This window comes from Scyliorhinus torazame, chromosome 4, assembly GCF_047496885.1.
Source record: "Scyliorhinus torazame isolate Kashiwa2021f chromosome 4, sScyTor2.1, whole genome shotgun sequence".
Lineage (NCBI taxonomy): Eukaryota > Metazoa > Chordata > Chondrichthyes > Carcharhiniformes > Scyliorhinidae > Scyliorhinus > Scyliorhinus torazame.
The window spans coordinates 259482129-259504048 of record NC_092710.1 but is presented as its reverse complement, the minus strand read 5'-3'; the positions used below and the strand labels follow the sequence as shown (position 1 = coordinate 259504048).

Genomic DNA, 21920 nt, shown 5'->3' with positions numbered 1-21920 from the left:
AGGGGAGGACCAGACGGGATTTGTTAAGGGAAGACACCGGACGTCCAACATTAGGCGGCTCCTAAATGTAATAATGATGCCTGCGGAGGGGCATGAGGTGGAGGTGGTGGTTGCCATGGATGCAGAAAAGGCCTTTGATCGAGTGGAGTGGAAGTATTTGTGGCATGTTCTGGGAAGGTTTGGATTTGGGCAGGGATTTGTGGATCGGGTCCGGTTGCTATATCAGGCACTGTGTGCCTGATATAGCACAAGCAAATGTGAGGACAAACCGGGTTCGATCAGAATATTTTAGTTTGTGCCGGGGGACAAGACAGGGGTGTCCACTCTCCCGACGAGAGTCATAGAATTTACAGTGCAGAAGGAGCACATTTGGCCCATCAAGTCTGCACCAGCACTTGGAAAGAGCACTCTACTCAAGCCCACGCCTCCACCCTATCCCCATAACCCCATTTAACTTTTCCGTTAAAAAAAACACAATACTGTTTGTCCTGGCCATAGAGTCTTTGGCAATGGCACTGAGAGCATCGAACATTTAGCGGGGGATAGTGAGAGGGTGGGGGTGGGGGGTGGAACGTAGGGTCTCTCTCGATGCGGATGATTTGCTCCTTCACGTAACAGGCCCATCGGGGGGAATTGCAGGAATTATGGGGATACTGGAGTAATTTGGCCGGTTCAGAGGTTACAGACTGAATATGGGCAAGAGTGAGGTTTTTGCTATCCAGGCAAGGAGGCAGGAGAGGAGTCTGAGGGAGATGCCGTTCAAAGTAGTGGGAGGAAGTTTTAGGTACCTGGGGATTCAAGTGGCAAGGGACTGGGGTCAGCTTCATAAACTAAATTTGGGCAAGTTGATTGAGCAAATGAAAGGGGACGTGTAACGAGACGGAGACCGCAGCTTCTGTGATGAACGGCGTAACGGTTGTACATCCACGGCCGTGGGCCCGAGGATTCCCCCTCTGATGTGTCCTGTGTCTCCATCTCAGAGTCAGAGTCTGCTGCCTCTGTCATCTCGGCGTCTCTATCTCCGCGCAGTTCTGTAACAACCTGCGCAGGCTTTGAGTGAGGCACCAGAGGAAGATTGTGAGGACTACTTTCCATCGTCTCTGGTCTCTGCGGCTGTAGAAATTAGCTCTGGGGGCAGGGAATCTTTGGAACGGATAGTCTTCTGGATCGAACGTGGTCTACATGTTTGTGCTGGAGACGACCCTGGGCTTGCACCTGGTAAGATATAGGGCCCGTTTGGCAAAAGATTACGCCAGGGACCCACTGGGCACCTCCAGCAAAATTGCGAACGAACACTGGGTCACCGGGCGCAAACTGCCGAATCGGCCGATGCCGAGAAAAACCCTGTCCCTGCCGTTCTTGTGTGCGGCGTACTTTTGCTCCAATGTCCGGGAAAACCATACTAAGGCGGGTGCGAAGTCTCCGGCCCATTAGGAGTTCTGCGGGAGCTACCCCAGTCACCGCATGGGGGGTGGTCCTATACGAAAACAAAAAGCGAGCCAGTCTCGTGTCCATTGACCCGGAAGACTGCTTCTTTAGGCATTGTTTGAATGTCTGCACTGCGCGCTCCGCCAACCCATTTGAAGCCGGGTGGTTAAGGGGCAGTGCGAATATGGCGTATGACGTTCATCTTCATGAACCTCGCAAACTCCTCACTGGTGAATGGAGTGCCGTTATCCGTGACCAGCACCTCGGGGAGGCCATGTGTACTAAAAGACAAACGCATCTTCTCAATTGTTGCGCAGGACGTTGTGCCTAGCATCTTATGCACCTCAAGCCATTTAGACTGGGCGTCGATTAATAAAAGGAACATGGATTCTTGAAAAGGGCTGGCGAAATCCGCATGCAAGCGCGTCCAAGGCCACCCTGACCATTCCCAGTGATATAGGGGCGCGGCCGGCGGAAGCTTCTGATGCTCCTGACAAATGGAGCAGTTTTGGGCCACCTTCTCAATGTCGGCATCGAGGCCTGGCCACCAAACATAATTCATTTTGGTCACACCTGGATGTCCATTGTGCAAGTCTTTTAGTATCAGCTCCTGTCCTTTTCCGGGACAATTACATACGTCCCCCACAAGAGGATGCCGTCTTCCACGCTGAATTCTGACAGCTTGGAGGAAAATGCCCGCAACTCGACTGGGAGCAGTCTATGCTGCCCACCATACAGGACTATGTGCCGAACCTTTGACAGGACTGGCTCCGTCTGGGTCCACTCACGGATCTGTGATGCCGTGACAGGCAAGGTGTCCATAAAATTTAGGGTTGCAACCACCTCATCGGTCGTGGGGGTCGACATGGGGCCAGTCGATAATGGCAATCGGCTCAGTGCGTCGGCATTCGCTATCTACGTTCCTGGTTTGTGCTCCAGAGAATACTCGTATGCAGGGAGCAACAAAGCCCAGCGCTGGATCCGTGTGGAAGCAATGGGCGGTATTGGCTTATCCTCTCTGAAAAATCCCAGCAGAGGCTTATGATCAGTCACGACAGTGAAGTGGTGGCCATACACGTACTGGTGGAAACGTTTCACCGCAAAGACCACTGCCAGGCACTCCTGCTCGATCTGCGCGTACTTTTTTTCTGCTGCAGTCAATGTGCGGAAGGCGAAAGTTCTCGGCCGCTCGGCCCCATTCTCCATCTTGTGGGACAGAACGGCCCCAATACCATACGGGGATGCATCACATGTGACGAGCAAAGGCTTTCCAGGATCATAGTGGGTTAGTAACCCAGACGACGACAATTGTTGTTTTACCCGCCGGAAAGCGGTTTCTTGCGGCTGACCCCAACCTAGGTGTGATTTTTCTTTAGCAGAAGATGCAACGGGGCCAGCGTAGTTGCCAGATTGGGGAGGAACTTCCCGTAATAGTTTACGAGGCCGAGAAAAGAACAAAGATGCGAAGTGTCAGTTGGGGCGGGGGCCTGTTGGATCGCGCGCACCTTCTCTGCAACGGGGTGCAAACCTTCGCGGTCCACCCGATAACCCAGGTAGACTACTTCCTTCGCCTGAAAGACGCACTTGGTGCGACGTAAACGGACTCCAGCCTCCGAAAAGCGTCTAAGGACAGCCTCCAGATTTTCCAAATGTTCCTGCTCCGACGTCCCTGTGATCAAAACGTCATCTAAGTGGACAGCACGCGGTAAACCTCTCAAAATGCCCTCCATAATGCATTGAAAAATAGCGCAGGCAGAGGATACTCCAAAGGGCAAACGTGTATATTCATACAGGCCCCGGTGTGTATTAATCGTTACATATGGTCGGGAGGCAGTGTCCAGCTCCAACTGTAGGTAGGCGTGACTCATATCTAATTTTGTGAACGAGAGTCCACCTGCAAGGTTCGCGTAGAGATCCTCTATGCGAGGCATTGGATATCGGTCGAGTTGGGAAGCCATATTCACTGTAAGTTTATAGTCGCCGCACAAGCGAACTGTGGCATCTGGCTTCACTACAGGTACAATTGGTGCTGCCCAGTCAACGAAACGGACAGGCTTGATAATACCCAAAGTTTCCAAACGAGTTAGCTCCCCTTCTACCTTCTCGAGCAAGGCGTAAGGCACCGGGCGCGCCCGGAAATAGCGCGGGGTGGCTCCTGGTTCGACTTGGAATGGGCTACGGCCCCTTTAATTTTCCCCAAACCGGACTGGAATACATCTGGGTATCGTCCTAGCACCTCAGTCAACCCGCCAGAAACTGTTTGGAGGATGTGCTGCCACTGCAAGCACAAATGGCGCAACCAGTCCCGACCCAACAGACTGGGCTCATGGCCGCACACCACGATAAGTGGGAAACGCCCCTCCTGGCATCCATAAACAACAGGGGTCATCGTAGTTCCTGCAATGTCCAATGGTTCCCCCGTGTCGGTGGCCAACCTGGCCTGTGTGTCGGTTAATGTAAGGGTCTGTATACCCTGCTTGATGCGGTCGAATGTCCTCTGGGCTATCACGGAGACCGCCAGTGTCCAACTTCATCTCAAGCGGGTGACCATTGACTCGTACTGTCACCTTAATGGGGGCCACAAGGTGAGCTGCCACACAATGCAGCTGCAGGCAGTCGTCCTCTGTCTCCACGTCCTCAGGAGTAGTCGCCGCAGGTTCATCCACATGGAAGGTACGGCCCCTGGGCTGGTCCCAGTTTTGGTCGGAACGACGGTGGCTCTGGCGCCCCCAGGACCGGCGTCCGCGACGGGGTCAGCGCCTACATGTCTGACACGGACATGGCTCCTCATCCATTGGTTCTGGAGAAGGCTCCCTTCGGGTAGGAATGTCTGACGGCCACTGGCGTCGATCGGGACGCCGTCCCGCCCAAGGTACCGCAGGAGTGCGGGAGGACGTTTTCGGACGGAAGGGGTTGCGCCCCAAGGCATGCACTTCCATTCCCTGTATCTCCTGCACTCCTCGTTCTGCGCTCTCTCGGGACAATACTATTTGAATGGCCTGTTGAAAAGTCAATGTTGGCTGAGCTAACAACTTTCTCTGGGTGGCCGCATTGTTAAGACTGCAAACCAAACGGTCGCGTAACATTTCTGACAAGGTCTCCTGCATAGCCTGGATAGAAAGTCAGCAAGGGATTCTCCTGGGGTCCTCTCAGTGGTATTAAACTGGTAACGTTGGACTATCGTGGACGGGGTTGGGTTAAAATGCTGCCCCACTAAATTCACAAGTTCATCAAACGTTTTGGTGTCCGGTGCAGCTGGGTACGTAAGGCTCCTAATCACCCCAAACGTATGCGGGCCGCAGGCAGTGAGCAACATGACCATCTGGCGCTCGTTTTCGGTGATATTGTTTGCCCGGAAATAGTAACGCATCCGTTGTGCATACTGGTTCCAGCTTTCCAGCGCAGCATCAAAAACATCCAAACGTCAGTACACAGGCATGGTGTCATAGAAAACAACTTCCAACCTGTATCCAACAAAAATCCAGGGAGGTGGCTTCAGCAGTGTAGACAGCTATTCACTTTAACCCTCGTCGCCAGTTTTGTGAGGGCCACGAAGAATCCAGCACAAGTTTCAAAGATACAAAGAAATAACATGTATTTACAACAACATATATACACACAACAGCAGCAACCCCACTTGCTGCTTACTCCTTCCTGCTGGTTCCAAACTGGCCAGCTTTATTTATACAGGGAGTCTGCTAATGATTTCTCCGCCCCCCCTCATTGGGGAAGCTCATACTCCCACAGGATTGTGGGATTGTCATTAGTCTCCAGTCAATGGTAAGCAGGCAGGTTATAACAGTGAAGAAGTTCCTTTTTAAACAGGGGCATGGGAAGAGGAGCTTGGCTCTTCCGAATGTTATTAATTACTACTAGGCGGCTAATATATCGATGGTTAAGAAATGCGTAGTGGGAGAAGGGTCGGTGTGGGAGCAAGTGGAGGCGGCATCTTGCAAGGGCACGAGTCTGAAGGCTTTAACAGCACCTCTGCCGTTCTCGCCGGCTCGGTACTCCACAAGCCCAGTGGTAGTGGCAGCCCTGAGAGTGTGGGGGCAATGGAGGGGCAGCACAGGAGACTGGAGGGGGTGTCGGTGTGGTCACCGACCGTCGACTTCCGAGGGTTCACTTTCAGGAAGGCCAATCTGACTTTGGATGCTGTGATGGTGGGTATGGGTGTGTTATGTGCTGCTGGGACACATGACTGCAGATTGTTGGTTTCCTGCTCGAACCGGGCATAGAATGCATGGAGTTCATCGGGGAGGGATGTGCTGCTGCTGGAGCTTCGCTTTGTAGCCCGTTATGTTGTTTAGGCCTTGCCAAAACTGCCGAGAGTCAGTAACACTAGTCTGTGACTCTAGCTCGATATGATATTCTCTATTGACATCTCAGATGGCTTTGCGGAGGTCGTACCTGGATTTCTTGTGTAGGTCAGGTTCACCTGACTTGGACGCCTCAGACCTGTCCTTCAGTAGGGAGTCAATCTCACGATTGAGCCATGGTTTCGAGTTGAGGAACGTACTCATAATGCAATGTACTCGGTTTCATAATGAAGTGCAATCTAAACTAAAAGGCCATGCCACCAGCTCATTTATATAGATATCCTCTCCTTTTTAAAACCCAAGAAAGGAAGGGAACAAAGGTTAATCGACCATTTTCCCATCCTCCTCCTCCTCCCCCCCCCACTCAACATTCTCGCTTACATCTCCACTCATTTACCAATGCCACTTTTCATTTCTGCCTTCTCAAACCATATTGTCCTGTGATCTCTTTCATCCTCGTCACTCATGCAAACTGTGAAATGGCATTTTAAAGCAATATCAAGAATGTACAATACTTTTTACAAACTTTTACTTCGATTTTAAAATAATTTCAAAGAATTAATAGCTATGGCAGTTATCACACTTTCCACTACAGAACCCAGCATCACTTCTCCAACTAACCAATGCGCTACCACTCCATTCCCCAATGATCAGCCACACATCCTAAAACAACTGATTCTACATGTCCCTCAGTCACCAACACAGTCCTAATAATCCAATACCAGGCAGACACCACTGTGCTACTCTCACCCCAGTATGTTGCCCTCATACCACACTGCTGGATCTTTCTATCGATCTAGCTACAAGCTAGAAGACTTTCCCTGATGTTGCATCATCTTAAGAAATACCATTGCATATTTAATTTTTACAAAATACTCAAGTTAACTTTGGTCATTTGAAAATACAGTTAGTTGAAATCAGTTGAGAAAATTCTCGGACTTAAGCTGGCTCTTGCTTTTGTTTAATAAATTTCCATTCAGAATTACTGTCTCCTGCATATGCAGGGAAAGCAAAAACTACATTTCATGCATTGCATGCATATTTTGGTTCGGGGAGGCAGTGGTGTAGTGGTATTGTCACTGGACAGGTAAACCAGAAATACAGTGTAATGCTCTGGGACCCAGGTTAGAATCCCACCACTGCAGATGGTGAAATTTGAATGAAATAAAAGTCTGGAATTAAAAGTCAAATGATGACCATGAAGCCATTGCCGATTGTCGTAAAAACCCTGGTTCACTAATGTCCTTTAGGGAAGGAAATCTGCCATCCTTACCTGGTCTGTCTTACATGTGACTCCAGACCCACAGCAATGTGGTTAACTCTTAACTGCTTCCTAAAGGGCAATTAGGGATGGGCAATAAATGCTAGCCAGCAACGCCCACATCCCATGAACAAATAAAAAATGTTGACAATCATTTTATTCATGTTGGTTTGCCTGAAAGAAGTGATCCTTTCTTTGTATTAGGTACAAGAAAAAGTATCTAGAAAGTGGTTGAATTGTAACAGAAATCTCAAAGTAATCTATGGCTGGACCATACAGTAACAATTTAACATTTGTTAATTTAAAATGTAAAGACGTTATCACAAAACACCTTATGGCCCATATATTAACCCCAATCATTTCCCTGACATGCATAGACTAGAAATATTTTAGGATACATGGGTCATGATTTCAAAAATAAAATACGCACTCTGCTAAAAGACTGAGAGGACTCACAATTTAAACAGTGTGACAATTTGTTTTCAACAAGATGACCTGTTTCCTTTTACTCTATCCTCCCCTCTCGCTGTACAGAAATGAATGTTGCAAACTCAATACATTTATAGATCTTTATCCATTTAAAAATCTTGCATCACCAAATAGGTAGACACTAAGTTGCTAAATGTGCTTCCTACGACTTTTCATTTAATGGAGCAGCACGGTCGTTAGCACTGCTGCCTCTCAGCTCCAGGGACCCGGGTTCAATTCCGCCCTCAGGTGACGGTGAGGAGTTTGCACTTTTTCCCCAGTGTTTGCGTGGGTTTCCTCTGGGTGCTCCAGTTTACTCCCACAGTCCAAAGATGTGCAGGTTAGGCGGATTGGCCATGCTAAATTGCTCCTTAGTGTCCAAAAGGTTAGGTGGGGTTATTGGGTTACGGGGTTAGGGTGGAGATGTGGGCTTAAGTAGGGTGCACTTTCCAGGGGCCGGTGCAGACTCGATGGGCCGAACGGCCTCCTTCCGCACTGTAAATTCTATGATTCTGTGAAAAAAATCTCAACTGTGACGACGGACAAAATTTATGATTGATAGCTACAATTAGCGTTATGTACTTCACACAAATTCATGTCAATTTAGAAGCAGAGCAGTCTTCTCAAAAAATGAAGTAACAGAAAACGGTGGGAAAACTCACTGCAGCATCACAGTTACTTTCTCTCCAGAGGTGCTGACAGACCTGCTCAGTTTTTCCAGCATTTTCTTTTTTTAATTTCAGATTTCCAGCATCCATAGTATTTTGCTTTTACCTAAATAAAAAGTTATATTGGGGGGGGGGGGGGGGTACACTTGTGAACATTATCTTGAGTTTATCTTGACAAAACCAACTACAAATTCATTTTAAATACAAATTCACTAATTTTCTTCCTTTTATTTTTTTAAATTTTATTTCTTTTATTTTTCAGTATAAAATTTTCACTCCTGATAAGTGTCCCTATTTATAAAACTACAAGTAATTCCAAAATCATATTTGCATGAATGAGAACTGTTATAATTCAGCAGATGTTAATTGCTGCACAAACAAAATCCCAAAGGGAAACCTGACCCATGTATTGCAACTTTTTTCATATTCTGACGAGAAGAAAATCAACTAAATTCCAAAGCCATAAATTCCAGTAACACTTTTGGGTTGTTAAACATCAAAACATTTATTAACAAGAAAAAAAAACTTAAGCACCTTGCATTACAGTTACAAAATTTGCTTTATGGAATATTTCTCGAAAGTACCTCACTTGACACATAGGAAAACACCCTGTAGACAACACTACAAAATTGCTGTAGGAAAGGTATATCACAGGAATTCTCAAACTCCTCGCTCACTCTGTTGTGGAAATTCAAGAAAATTGAAAAACAAAATCCTGCTTTCTGAAAAATATATTTCCTGGCTTGGCTGAAATGGCTCCTTCAAACTTTGCCTCTTCACAACTCTTTTCCCAATACCAAGCTCCCTCCCCCCACAACAAATCTCAACAACTCTTCTTAAATCTGATTTTTTTTTTCCTTTCATCTTTGTCTTTAGCACTTCTTCGAACAGAATTTCCCAAAATATAAAAATTGTTTATATTCTCCCTATTGCCCCCACTTCCAAGTCAAATAAAAATTAATAACCTTTCCTTACATATAACATTTTCCAACCTTTTCCTCCTCTTTGAAATTTAACAGTTGAATATCCAAACATTTACTTACCTAAGTTCTACCCACTGCTTGTTTACATATTAAAAATTCACTTGCCCATACATAATTCACCTATACTCCCTTGGGAGCTGGTTTAACTCAGTTAGCTGGACAGCTGGTTTGTGATGCAGACCGAGGCGAACAGCACGGGTTCAATTCCTGTACTGGATGAGGTTATTCATGAAGGCCCACCATCTCAGCCTGCCTCTTTCCTGAGGTGTGGTGATCCTCAGGTTAAATCACCACTAGTCAGATCTTCCCCTCAAAAAGGAGAAAATATGGTCTCTGGGACTATGCCAACTTTCCTTAATACTCCCTTCATATCTCAAATCAGATCCCAGCTTAATTATTTTCACACAGATCCACGTGCTAGTTTCACAGAATAACACAACAGACCACAAAAATGTGTTTGAAAAAAACATCACTCATCACAAAAGGTTAGGATTCAAGTTCCACTCAAATACCTGTGCACAAAAATTATAGCTGACATGTTAGTGTCTTCCCAAAAGAGGACACAAATCAGATACCAGAAATGCTAGAAAATGAAAGGTTTAGTGAGAGGGAAGAACTGAGGGAGATCAACATTAGTAGAGAAATGGTGCTGGAAAAATTGATGGGATTGAAGGCGGATAAATCCCCAGGGCCTGAGAATCTGCATCCCAGAATGCTTAAGGAGGTGGCTCTGGAAATAGTGGATGCATTGGTGGTCATCTTCCGGGATTCTATAGACTCTGGAACTGGCCCTGCAGATTGGAGGGTAGCTCACGTCACTCCGATATTCAAAAAGGGAGGTAGAGAGAAAGCAGGGAATTATAGACCAGTAAACCTAATATTGGTAGTGGGGAAAATGCTTGAATCCATTATCAAGGACTTTATAGCAGAACATTTAGAAAGCAGTGGCGGGATCAGTCAGAGTCAGCATGGATATATGAAGGGAAAATCATGCTTAACAAATCTGTTGGAATTCTTTGAAGATGTAACCACTACAGTTGACAAGGGGGAGCCAGTGGATGTGGTATATATGGACTTTCAGAAGGCGCTTGATAAAAGTCCTGCATAAGAGATTATTGTGCTAAATTAAAGCACATGGGATTGGGGAAATGTATTGAAGTGGATAGAAAACTGGTTGGCAGAGAGGAAACAAAGAGTAGGGATTAATGGGTCATTTTCAAATTGGCAGGCATTAACTAGTGGCGTACCACAGGGATCGGTGCTGGGACCCCAGCTATTCACAATATATATTAATGATTTGGATGAGGGAACTAAATGTAACATCTCAAAGTTTGCAGATGATACCAAGTTAGGTGGGAGGGTGAATTGTAACGAGGATGCAGGGATCCTACAGCATGATCTGGACAGGTTGTGCGAGTGGGCAAATCAATGGCAGGTGCAGTATAATTTGGATACGTGTGAGGTTATTCACTTTGGAAGCAAAAACAGGAAGGCAGATTACTACCTGAATGGTTGTAAAGTTGTAAATTAGAAGACGGGAGCGTGCAGCAGGACCTGTGTGTCCTTGTGCACCAGTCGCTGAAGGTAAGCATGCAGGTGCAGCAGGCAGTAAAGAAGGATAATGGTATCTTGGCCTTCAGTGAGAGATGTTTCGAGTATAGAAGCAGGGATGTGTTGCTGCAATTATACAAGGCCGTGGTGAGGCCACACCTGGAGTATTGTGTGCAGTTTTGGTCTCCTTCTCTGAGGAAGGATGTTCTTGCTCTCGAGTGAGTGCAGCGAAGGTTTACCAGACTGATTCCAGGGATGGCAGGACTGTCATATACGAGGAGAGATTGACTAGGTTGGGATGCAGGGAAGATGTTACCAATGATGGGTGTGCCCAGAACCAGGGGTCACAGTCTGAGGATTCAGGGTAAACCATTTTGGACAGATATAAGGAGACATTTTTTCATACAGTTGATGCTAAAACTGTGAATATATTCAAGAGGCGGCTGGATATAGCACTTGGGGAGAATGGGATCAAAGGCTATGGGGAGAAAGCAGGATTAGGCTATTGAGATGGATGATCAGCCATGATCGTGAAAAATGGCGGAGCAGACTCAAAGGGCCTCCTCCTATCTTATATGTATCCATGTATGTAACACTGATAGAGAGTGCTGTATTGGAGGTGGCATCTTTCGGGAGGGACATTAAACCAAGGCCATAACTATTGCTTCACAGCACCAGGGACCCGGGGTTTGATTCCCGGCTTGGGTCACTGTCTGTGCGGAGTCTGCACGTTCTCCGTGTCTGCATGGGTTTCCTCCCCCAAGTCCCGAAAGACGTGCTGTTAGGTGAATTGGATATTCTGAATTCTCCCTATGTACCCGAACAATTGCCGTCGTGTGGCAACTGGGGGATTCTACTCATGACACTAATAAAGATTATCTGTACCCACAGGTGAATATAAAAGATCCCATAAAATAGAATAACGGAGTTATTCAGAGTGCACTGGTCCATAATTGCCCCTCAAATCAACATTGGTTACTTGCTGTTTGAGAGAATTGGTGTGGACAAATCAGCTGCTGCGTTTCCTACAAATGACTATACTTCAGAAGTATTTAATTGGCTGCAAAACACTTGAGCCTTCTGTGTGACAGATAAATACAAGTCTTTCTTTTCTTAAAATTATCAATTGAGAAAAAGGAAACTAGTTATTGGCCTTAATCTTTTTAAAGGGGGACTCGTTATTTGTGAAAACATGACTACTGTAAGGTTGGACTGGTGAAGAGTTATGCCACATGTGTCATACATGTTTATGTGATGTAACCAAAAATGGAGTTATGCCTCAGACAAAAAAAAAACACAAAACCAAAATCACTAGCTAATCGGAGGTTTCCAATTTCATTACATAAGGATTCCACCCACAACGCAGTTAACATCTGCTGCTAATGGTTTACCAACTTGAAACGAGACATGCAGGGTTACACAGAATACATGACTGTGGCATCAGAACATTATGTAAGGAATTCAGTTGTTCTTCGAGTTAGAACACAAGTGTACCAGAGTATTCAGAAGTACGTAGAGAAGAATAACTAGGCCCGATGGTAAATACAATGTCAAACACATAAGTAATTTGCAGCCGCGCCCTACGTCCAGCGCCAGGTAAAACCAGGAAAAGGGATTCGTTTAGCAGTTAAACAACATTTCTTCTGGACCAAGAAAAACAGTAGAACAGCTCGAGAATCAATCGTATCAGACAATTCCACGTCTATACGCTTAAACGTGAAGGGACCGGCTGTTTAAATGCCAAACAATCTGGCAAAATTTAATGTTGTAGCTTCTCCCCGGGAAAGCATTTGAATGCGTCCACGGGATGCTCGCTGGGAGGCTGATCCCAACATCGAGTTTTCATAAAGAACAGCCCACCGTAATTTTATTTAAAATGCTTCATTACAAGGTGCACTTTTCTAATTTGGGAAGGCGAATGTGTGAACTAGGAAAATCATTTATTTCCCTTCACGGTTTATCCAGACAGGCCACTTTCGAACCCCCCCCCCCCGGGCCGCCGCCACCACTTGTTGGTCGGTCTACCTTTTAAAAGGCAGGACTTGTTGCAAAGGGACGGAGGCAATCTGGGTGGAGCTGCACACCCCCACCCCGCGCTGCCCGTTTCCTGGTACCGGCCACTGTGACGTGGACAGCAGGGCCCACTCGCGACAAACGGCCAGCGCAACCTCTCCTCCCGGCCCAGCCACACAGGTGCGTCCCAAATACAAAAAAAACTCCCCTGCGCCCTCTGTCTCCTGGCAACACCTTCTCGCCCGCCCACCCCATTCCCGACAAAACTCTTCCCACTCCCCACACAACCCAACCCCCATCCTTTAAAACAACTCACCACCAATACCGTCGCCGCCATCCACTCGGGATGCGACTCCCTCCGCCTCCGCCATTGCTCCTGACGTCAGTAGCAGGCGAACCCACCTTGGGGCGGCGGGAAATTCAAGCAGCGGGAACTCGGGGCCCCGCCCTCCTCTGCGCCAGGTAACCGAGCCACAGGTTGGTACATAGAGGGCAGCAGCAGGTAACACAGGTGGGCAGCACGTACTACACAAACACATCAGCGACAGGTCACGCAGCTCTAGGTAACAGCTGCTACATTGCACAAATACATCATAAAGAGGTGTCACGGTTGTGAGTAACAGCGATCATTACATTTAAAAAATAAATGCATCAGACAAATAAATGCATCAGACAAAGATCACACGGCTGTAGATGGACAAAAGTCAAATGTTGCAAAAGTGCCGCATGCACGTAACAACGGGTGTTATAATAATACATAATAATCGGGTTACAGCTACAGTTCGGAAAACAAAGCGTGACTGCGAGTAGACAGACGCACGATACATCAATTTAAGAGCTACAAGCCATTGCATTGCCAATACTAACGTGTGATTTAATTGTTTCAATCTATTTAATGTTCTCAGTTTTGCTTGAGAGCATAGCGGCACCGTTTTGTTTGCACGAATGGGATCTCTTCCATTAATATCAGAACTTGACAAGCAATCAGTTCCCCCAAACTTCTGTCCCTTTTATCTTTTCACTTAATCAATGAAACTCCAAAAAAGAACTTACAGATGTTCTGATAAAGGGCCGTCGACCTGAAATGTTAATTCAGTTTATTTCTACGATGATGCTGCTTGACCTGCTGAGAATTTCTAAGACTTTCCATTTTTATTCTAGAATTGTTTTCAGGCATCAAAAAGATCCCAGAATCACTCCTGATGTGTTATTTCTGATTAGTTTCGCAGCTACACAAAAGCTGCCTCCCACGGGAGCACAGCCAGCTACTGGTTCCCACACGGCCGAGTGGGTAAACCGCCTGACCAGTATGCGCTCAATAGCAACCTTTTTTCTCTATATGTTGGTTTGTAAATTATTTTCTGAACAGTGGTAAATTTTTGAAGATACTTTATACAAGACAATATTAAAAAATGTATGTTATGAAATGTTAAAACCCGAATCAAATACATATATTTTTAAAATTCTGATTAGTTTAATGACAAAAATGATCAAGAACATTCTCCTAAATACGCATCTGGTGTTAACCATCCGAAACTAGACTCATTCCCACGATGGGCCGAATGGTCTCCTTCTGAGGCGCAGTAACTAATTCTGTGACATAGCTTACGCAATATCCTAATCATTTTCAAAATTTAGAAGTATAGCTCAGACATTGAGATCTGAACCACAGGGATAATTTAAAATCACAACTTTATCTTGATCTTATTACTATATGGAACACATCAGAAATAAGTGCTAAAACTCGAAAGATAAGAAAGACTTGCATTTACATACTTGTAGTCCCTTTCAAATCTCAGGACCTCCCAAAACGTTTTTCTAGTCAGTTAAGGACTTTTGAATTATAATCACTGCTATAATGTAAGTAAAACAGCAACCAAGTTGCGCATAAGTTTTCGTTATAGGCAATTAAATAAATGGACAGATAATCTATGTTACTGATGTTGCTTGAGACATAAATATTGGCCAGGGTACATGAATGCCCTGCTCTTCTAGCATTAGCGTAGGATATTTTGCATCAACCTAAGAGGGCAGAAAGGCCTTTGGTTTAATGTCTCATCCAAAAATGGCACCTGCGGCAGTATAGCAGTCCCTCAGTATTATTTCATTACTGTATGAAAGTGACAGCGTAGATTATGTGCTTCAAACCACAACCTTCTGATTCAGAGGTGAGAGTCCTACCACGGAACCCACACTGACACTATAGGTAACTGTTGCAATAAATGCATTGAGTTTTATTACCAGAACAATAACAATTATATGCCAGATGATCTGTAGTGCTATTACTTCATGGTGGAGCCTTTTGCTAATTAGACGATTTCAAAACAGGAGAGCTATTTAATGATGTCTTTTTTTTAAAATCACTTGTGGATCTGTTTGATGATTATACATACGAGGGAGGAAACTTGTGTAAATCTGTACCAGCCCATTATTTTCTGTTGGATCTACTACTGAGAATATGTTCCTGAAAAGTTCCCTTTTTAATTTTAAAGATCAGCTTTAAATAATAAATTGATATTATGCATACTTATTTTACAGCTTTTATGCTTAACATCAGGTGACTATAGACCATTCCACTTTCCTACTTAATCATAAAAATATAAAGAGAGATTTTCCTCATGCACTGGATTACCTAGATGTGGATCTGAACGCACATCAGTTAAACAACTGGCACAATATTCCTCCTGTCCCATTTGTTTTTGTATGAAAACCCATATTAGCATGAAGTTTAATTAAGTTTTTTTGGTAAATCTAATTAATGACCAGATTAATAATTATTTTAGCTAGTGCACATTGATCTCATGATTTGTTGTGTAAATTTGTGGTGGCTGATGATTCATGCAAGAAATTCTCAGTCTGGGCCACAGTCAGGTCAATACAATTGATGTCAGCAACCCAGAGCAAAAGAAAACAGAGTTTAATCTCCTGATTGTTATCCAATAACGCCTCTAGGAAAGTGCACCTCTGTAGAACTCAACTGACAACAGGAATGGGCTCATTTATGATTTTCTCAAATGTCAATACATCTCTAGAGCCATGCAAAGAATGTCAAATTGTCTATAATACTGAAAGGCTGATGACACCCATGTCCCATAGCCTAGCCACATGAGGACTGTCTGGTGGAAAATTAATTGTGAAAACAACTGAAAGCAAATGGAACGTGGAGATTATTCCACATATTTCACAAATACAAGCTGAAACTTAGCCAAACCAGACTAAGCAAACGTGAACCTAAATGAATTAACAAACAATAAAGTGCAAAATTGGCAGCACTACTTTTACAATTTCTGCCTAGAGAAAAGGGAAGGAGTTCACTGCGTTGAAAATGAAGAAACATTTAAAAGGTTAATAAGAGAGAGTGATGACAGATCTTAACAAAAGCAGATCAGCTGTGATTAAATGTAGATGGGCTTAAAACCAAGAACAAACACAAAATAGAAAACATCTTTATGATTACTTCCTCTAAGTATTCACAAGAGAAGACATGAGCTAAATACATTCCCCAACAATATTCCCCAAAATAGAATGACTTATAAATGAGATGGAAGTCCTATAAAGGTAAAATAAATTAAAGCAAATAATTCCCCATAAACATATCACATTTATTTCAGAGCTCATGAGCGAGACTAGCAAAAAGATCTGTGGGGCACTGACTTTTATTTCAAGGAATCAATGGTTTCTAATAATAATAATCGCTTATTGTCACAAGTAGGCTTCAATGAAGTTACTGTGAAAAGCCCCTAGTCGCCACATTCCGGAGCCTGTTCGGGGAGGTGTTCTACATTACAAGTCAGCTGTTTAGCCTACTGTGCTAAACCAGCCCCTTTTCTTTTCTGAAAGTTTATGAAGGTTTATGTATATTGAAAAAAGGCTAACCTGGGTTCAAATTCAAAAAGGGTAACAAAACAGAAGCAAGACTGTAGAAACTCTTCCAGTCAAGGAGAATACTGAAAAAGATGGTATAACTTTAAAATTTGAGCTAGACCATTTAGGGATAATGTCAGCAAGCACTTATTCTCAGAAGAGGTAGTGGAAATCTGTAAGTCTCTACTCAAAACGTTGTTACGGCGAGATCAATTGAAAATTTCAAAACTGAGATTAATACATTTTTGTTAGATTAGAGAATTAAGTGTGATGGAACAAAGCAAGTACATGCAGTTGAAATAAAGATCAGCCATAATCTGATTGGATGGAGGAACAAGTTTGAGGGCTGAATGGTCTACTCCTGTTATTATGTTCCAAAGGGGTTGAACTAATTTAATGAAAAAAATTGGATGAGAAATTGAACGCCTTCATGTCTGATTTTTGAACACTACGAGCTCCAAAATTGTGTCCACAGTGCACATATGCACTTGTGGGATAAGTCATTCTGGCAGCAATACTGGTGAGGACATTAGGAGCTCGCAGTGGATGTCCACTGGATGTATGCAGAGCAGGCAGGTCATAATATCAATGACACCAGCTGCACCATTTTGCAGCTCGATGCTCCAAATGCCCTTTATTAACCATGCACAGCTGGACATGCATTCAGCAACAGTAAGGATACCACAAATGCTATTTAAAGTGATCATTAACTACTTACAGGTTAATTGTTAGTTGATTTCTTCTGGTACTTACTACGACTCTTCAAGTGTTAGGTGCTTCCTAGAGATCCTTCAAATTGCAAAAGCCTGTAGGAAGTGGTGGCAGATGTTGAAAGATTTTTGTTGACTTCAAGACTTTTGCATAAACTAGTTGCTCCTAAATATGGCGCAAGTGTTGGCATTCCCATTTGAATAGAGCACACCTGGGAGAATGAACAGAGGTAACACTGACTAGGACAAGCTTCTGGAAGAGGGAAAAGGAGACCATGTCCACCCAAGGTGTCAGGAGTCATTCTCCTTCCTGAACCTCAGTGAGAAATTATGTATGAGATGTCTGCACTTCAGTCGGGATGACTTCACTGAAATCTGTCACATTCTTCAGCCACAACTGCAACCTCTAAGAATATTGTGAGGACCGTATTGTCTGTGACTGTGAAGGTAAGCGTGATGATGAACAAATATGCTTCAGGCCCCTTCCAGGCTAGAATTGGAGATATTTGCATGGCAGCAGCTGGACATTGGGTGACTGCTGCTTGTTCTGTGCTGGTAAATGTGACATCACGTTTCAGACATTGCATCATGGTTGGGCCGATAAGTGTATGAATGGAGTTGGCAAGCATATCAATGCTGAAAAGGCTGAACTCCAACTCTGCAAAACCCTGTGTCCAATTGGTGCTTGTCTCATCCATGCTCTGTGACATTAACTGCAGGATTTCTGACAGGCTTCCCAATGCACCAAGCATTTCATTATACATATCCACCAGTCTTCTGTAGGCTGTCCCATCAAGAAGGTTCATCTGAGTCACTTGCAACAGAATCCATGTGTTACCTCACCCTTTGACAAGCTGGCACTTGCATTATCCTTGTCCCTTGCCCTGCTCTGGCTGCAACCCATTTTTCCTCAGTGTCTCAGCATGAGCAGATCCTATGCAACTAATAATAATAATCTTTATTATGTAGGCTTACGTTAACAACTTATAAATCTAATGAGAATGTGAAATGATGGAGAAGTGGGTTGTGAGAAAGAGGATTAGGTTTGATGATACCATCACTTTTAATGCTTTCAACCCTGACACTGGCTATCTTCTCAACAATGAGCATCTTAATAGTGGCCAGCACCAGCAACTCCATGGAGGTTAGGAAATGGAGACACGACCTTTCCCCTGCAGTTAGCTCCTGCTCTACTTTAACCTACAGGAGAGAATGAAGAGCGTCAACAAGTGCAACCTGTTTGGTTGATGGAGCTGTCATGCTAGATGAGAGTGTGTGCAAGCTGTGAGATTTGACTGTGAGGCTTGCAGAAATGTGACGCTGAAGTGAAGCATATGAATGAAAGAAAATGAAAACTTGCAGGGGAAAAGAGCTCTGATAGTCTGTTTTGACAGCTATCAGATGAAGGAGAAGGCCTTGAGATGGGCCAAGCAAAATCGGGAGGTGAGGTCACAATGGAGCTGTCTTGACGTGGGGGCCTCTATCGGTGCTTTATAAGAGTAATGTGCGGTTCGGGGTGTTCTACACGGCTAAGTTGAGAGTTACACATAACTCCAAGGACTATTACTTTGAGGCGGCAGGGGAGGCAAAGACTTTTGTGAGGGCTGAAGGATTGAGACTGAACTGAGTTTGGACTTTGTATTTTGTATGTCGTGGTTGGGAGGGGATGGTTTGGGTACAGTGGGATAATGTGGTTTTTTTTCCCCCCTTTTGTTGGAGTTTCTCATCTTTGGTTGATTTCGAAGAGCTGGGTGTGGGGTGGTGGTTTCTATTGGTTTTTGTACTAGGTATGTGGGGGGGGAGGGGGCTCTGGTGGCGGCCACCTCACCAGCAAACTTAAGTTGGCTGGTGAATGGAAGCATGGTGGGGGAGGGGCCGCAGCCAGCCGAGTCTGTGTGGACAGGTTTCAATGGGCCTGGGAGGTGTGAATGGTGGGGAAATGGGAAGTATGCAGAGAGAAGCAGTTTTGAGACAAAGTTGTTTGGGAGGGGTTCTGAAAAGGGGGGGGGGGGAGGGTAGTTGGCTGACAGTTACTAGGAGTAAGGCTGAGTCCCACTCGTGGGGCGGGGCCGGGGGCTATGGTCATGGCTGATAGGAGGGTGAGAGTTCAAATGGTAACGTGGAATATGCAGATGTTGGGTGAACCGGTGAAATGCGAGAGTCTTCTCACATTCAAAGAGATGGAGAGCCGATGTGGTGCTGTTGCAGTAATCCCATTTGAGGGCGAAGGATCAAGTTAGGCTTCGGAAGGATTGTATGAGTCAGGTGTTCCACTTGGTCTGTGACAGCAGGGCCAATGGGGTAGCAGTACCAGTGGGGAAGTGAGTTAGGTTTCAGATGGAGAAGGTGATGGCAGATCGGGGGGGCAGATACGTTATAGTATCGGGTGCGTTGGAGTGGAGATTGGTGGTGTTGGTTAGCGTGTATGCCCCGATTTGGAATGATGTAGGTTTATGAAGAGTGTGTTGGCGGCAAAACGAAGTCTGGACACACATCAGTTAATTTTAGGTGGGGATATAAATACAGTGTTGCATCCTAAGATGGATCCATCTAAGCCATGCTCGTTGACTCCTTCAGCGGGTTGGGGGGGGAGGGGGAGGTAGGTGCGAGGAGCGTTTATGAAGGAGATGGGGGGGGAGTGGACCACTGGCGGATCTTTCACCCGGGGATGGAGAGTATCGCCAGTGCATAATGTATACTCGAGGATTGATTTATTTATTATGGGAAGGTTGTTGTCAGAGGTGAGGAAAGCGGAATTTCTCATCATACTCCACATTTGGTGAATGTGGTTCTGGAGAAGAGGCCTGCGCAAAGGCCGGCCTGGAGATTGGATGTGGGGCTGGGGATCCCAGTTTTTGAGTGGTTGATGATTATGTGGGTTTTATTTTTAATTTTTCCAATTAAGGAGCAATTTAGCGTGGCCAATCCACCTACCCTGCACATCTTTGGGTTGTGAGGGCGAAACCCATTCAAATACGGGGAGAATGTGCAAACTCCGCACGGACAGTGACCCGGGGCCGGGATCGAACCTGGGTCATTGGTGCCGTGAGGCAGCAGTGCTAACCACCGCGTCACCATGATGTCCCCATAGGGGGGGCCGTTTAAGAAGATGGGGAGGTTTCACAGTCGGTGGATTGGGAGGCACTGAAGGCAGTGGTAAGGAGCAAAGTCATCTCTTATAAGGCGCGTTTGAACATGAAAGCAAGAGAGGAGTGGCAGCGGCTGGTAGATGAAATCTTCGAGGTTGATGGGAAGTATGAGAAAGTTCCTACTCTGGAGATTGTTCGGGTCCGGGATGGGCGATGAGGCTAGTGATGGCGCCGGAGCAAGTGAACGGGGCATTTGAGGAGTTTTATAAGAGGTGTATAGTCAGAACCTCCGAGGGATGAGTCCGATATAAGGGAGTTCTTGGGGGAGGGGGGCTGGAGTGTCCTAAAGTAAGAGAGGAGGAGTGGGCAGGGAGGAGGAGCCAGCGGGAATTGAGGAGGTTCGGATGGAGATAGGGAAGATGCAAATGGGTAAAACACTAGGACTGGATGGGTTCCCAGTGGAATTCTAGAAGAAGTTTTTGGGAAGGCTGGCGCTGCTCTTAGTGGAGATGTTTGAGGATGCAGTGACTATTAGAGCGTTCCCAGAGACGATGAGACGGGCATCTATTTCACTGTTGTTAAAAAAGGATAAGGATCTGGTGAAGTGTGGGTTGCATCAGCCAATATTCCTGTTAAATGTGGATGCCAAGATTCTTGCCAAAGTGTTGCCGCTTAGGTTGTAGGAGTGCTTTCCACAAATGATTGTGAAGGACAAGATGGGGTTTGTAAAGGGTGGGCAGTCATCCTCGAATGTGCGCCGCTTGTTAAACGTGGCTCTCACCCCATCAGAAGGGGGAGGAACTGGATGTGGTGGTGGCACTGGATGCTTTTGATCGAGTAGAGTGAAGCAGAGTGGAGTTATTTGTTTGTGGTGTTGGAGCGGTTTGGGATTGGGCCTAAGTTTGTGGCATGGGTCAAATTGTTATGTAAGGAACCGAAGGCAAGTGCTCGTACAAATGAGATGAACTCCGGATATTTCCAGCTGCATAGGGGAATGAGACATGGATGTCCCATGTCTCCCTTTTTGTTTGCGCTGAGGTGCTCGGATAAGTGGAGAGGGATAGTGAGTGGGGGGTGGGGGGGGGGGGGGGGTAGAGCATAAGATGTCCCTGTATGCTGACAACCTTTTGTGTGTATTTCTAACCTGGGTCCCGCTGTGGGGGATATAATGGGGCTGCTCCGGTGATTTAGGGCTTTATCGGGATACAAATTAAAATTGGAAAAGAGTAAGTGCTTTGTGGTTTCTTCTCTGGGGACGGGGGCTGGCTTGGCAGGATTGCTGCTTCGTGTAGCAACTACTCACTTCAGGTACCTGGGGGTGCAGGTGGCCCGAGACTGGGCCCGGCTCCGTAAATCAAATTTTACGATCCTGGTGGGTTGGGTCAAAGCAGATTTGTTGAGGTGGGACAGCTTCCCCCTATCATTGACAGACTGGGTGCAGGCGGTAACAGTGAACACCTTACTGTGGTTTTATTTTCGTTCCAGTCACTGCTGCCTCCCTTGGGTAGCACGGTGGCGCAGTGGTTAGCACTGCTGCCTCATGGTGCCAAGGACCCCGGTTCGATC

The 21920-nt window shown here is 45.6% G+C and overlaps 1 protein-coding gene across 2 annotated transcripts in view; it reads right to left on the bottom strand.

The window, feature by feature from the left end:
* Window positions 1-13157, bottom strand: part of map7b (microtubule-associated protein 7b) — a 284290-nt gene extending 271133 nt beyond the window's left edge. Inside the window, exon 1 of one of the 2 annotated variants that reach the window (XM_072499672.1) lies at window positions 13008-13157. In XM_072499672.1, the coding sequence (XP_072355773.1) occupies window positions 13008-13062 (55 nt within the window). In that variant the 5' untranslated portion in view covers window positions 13063-13157. The remainder of the gene's footprint in view (window positions 1-13007) is intronic. The other variant, XM_072499677.1, reaches the window with a different exon arrangement.
* Between the last annotated feature and the right edge of the window lie 8763 nt (window positions 13158-21920).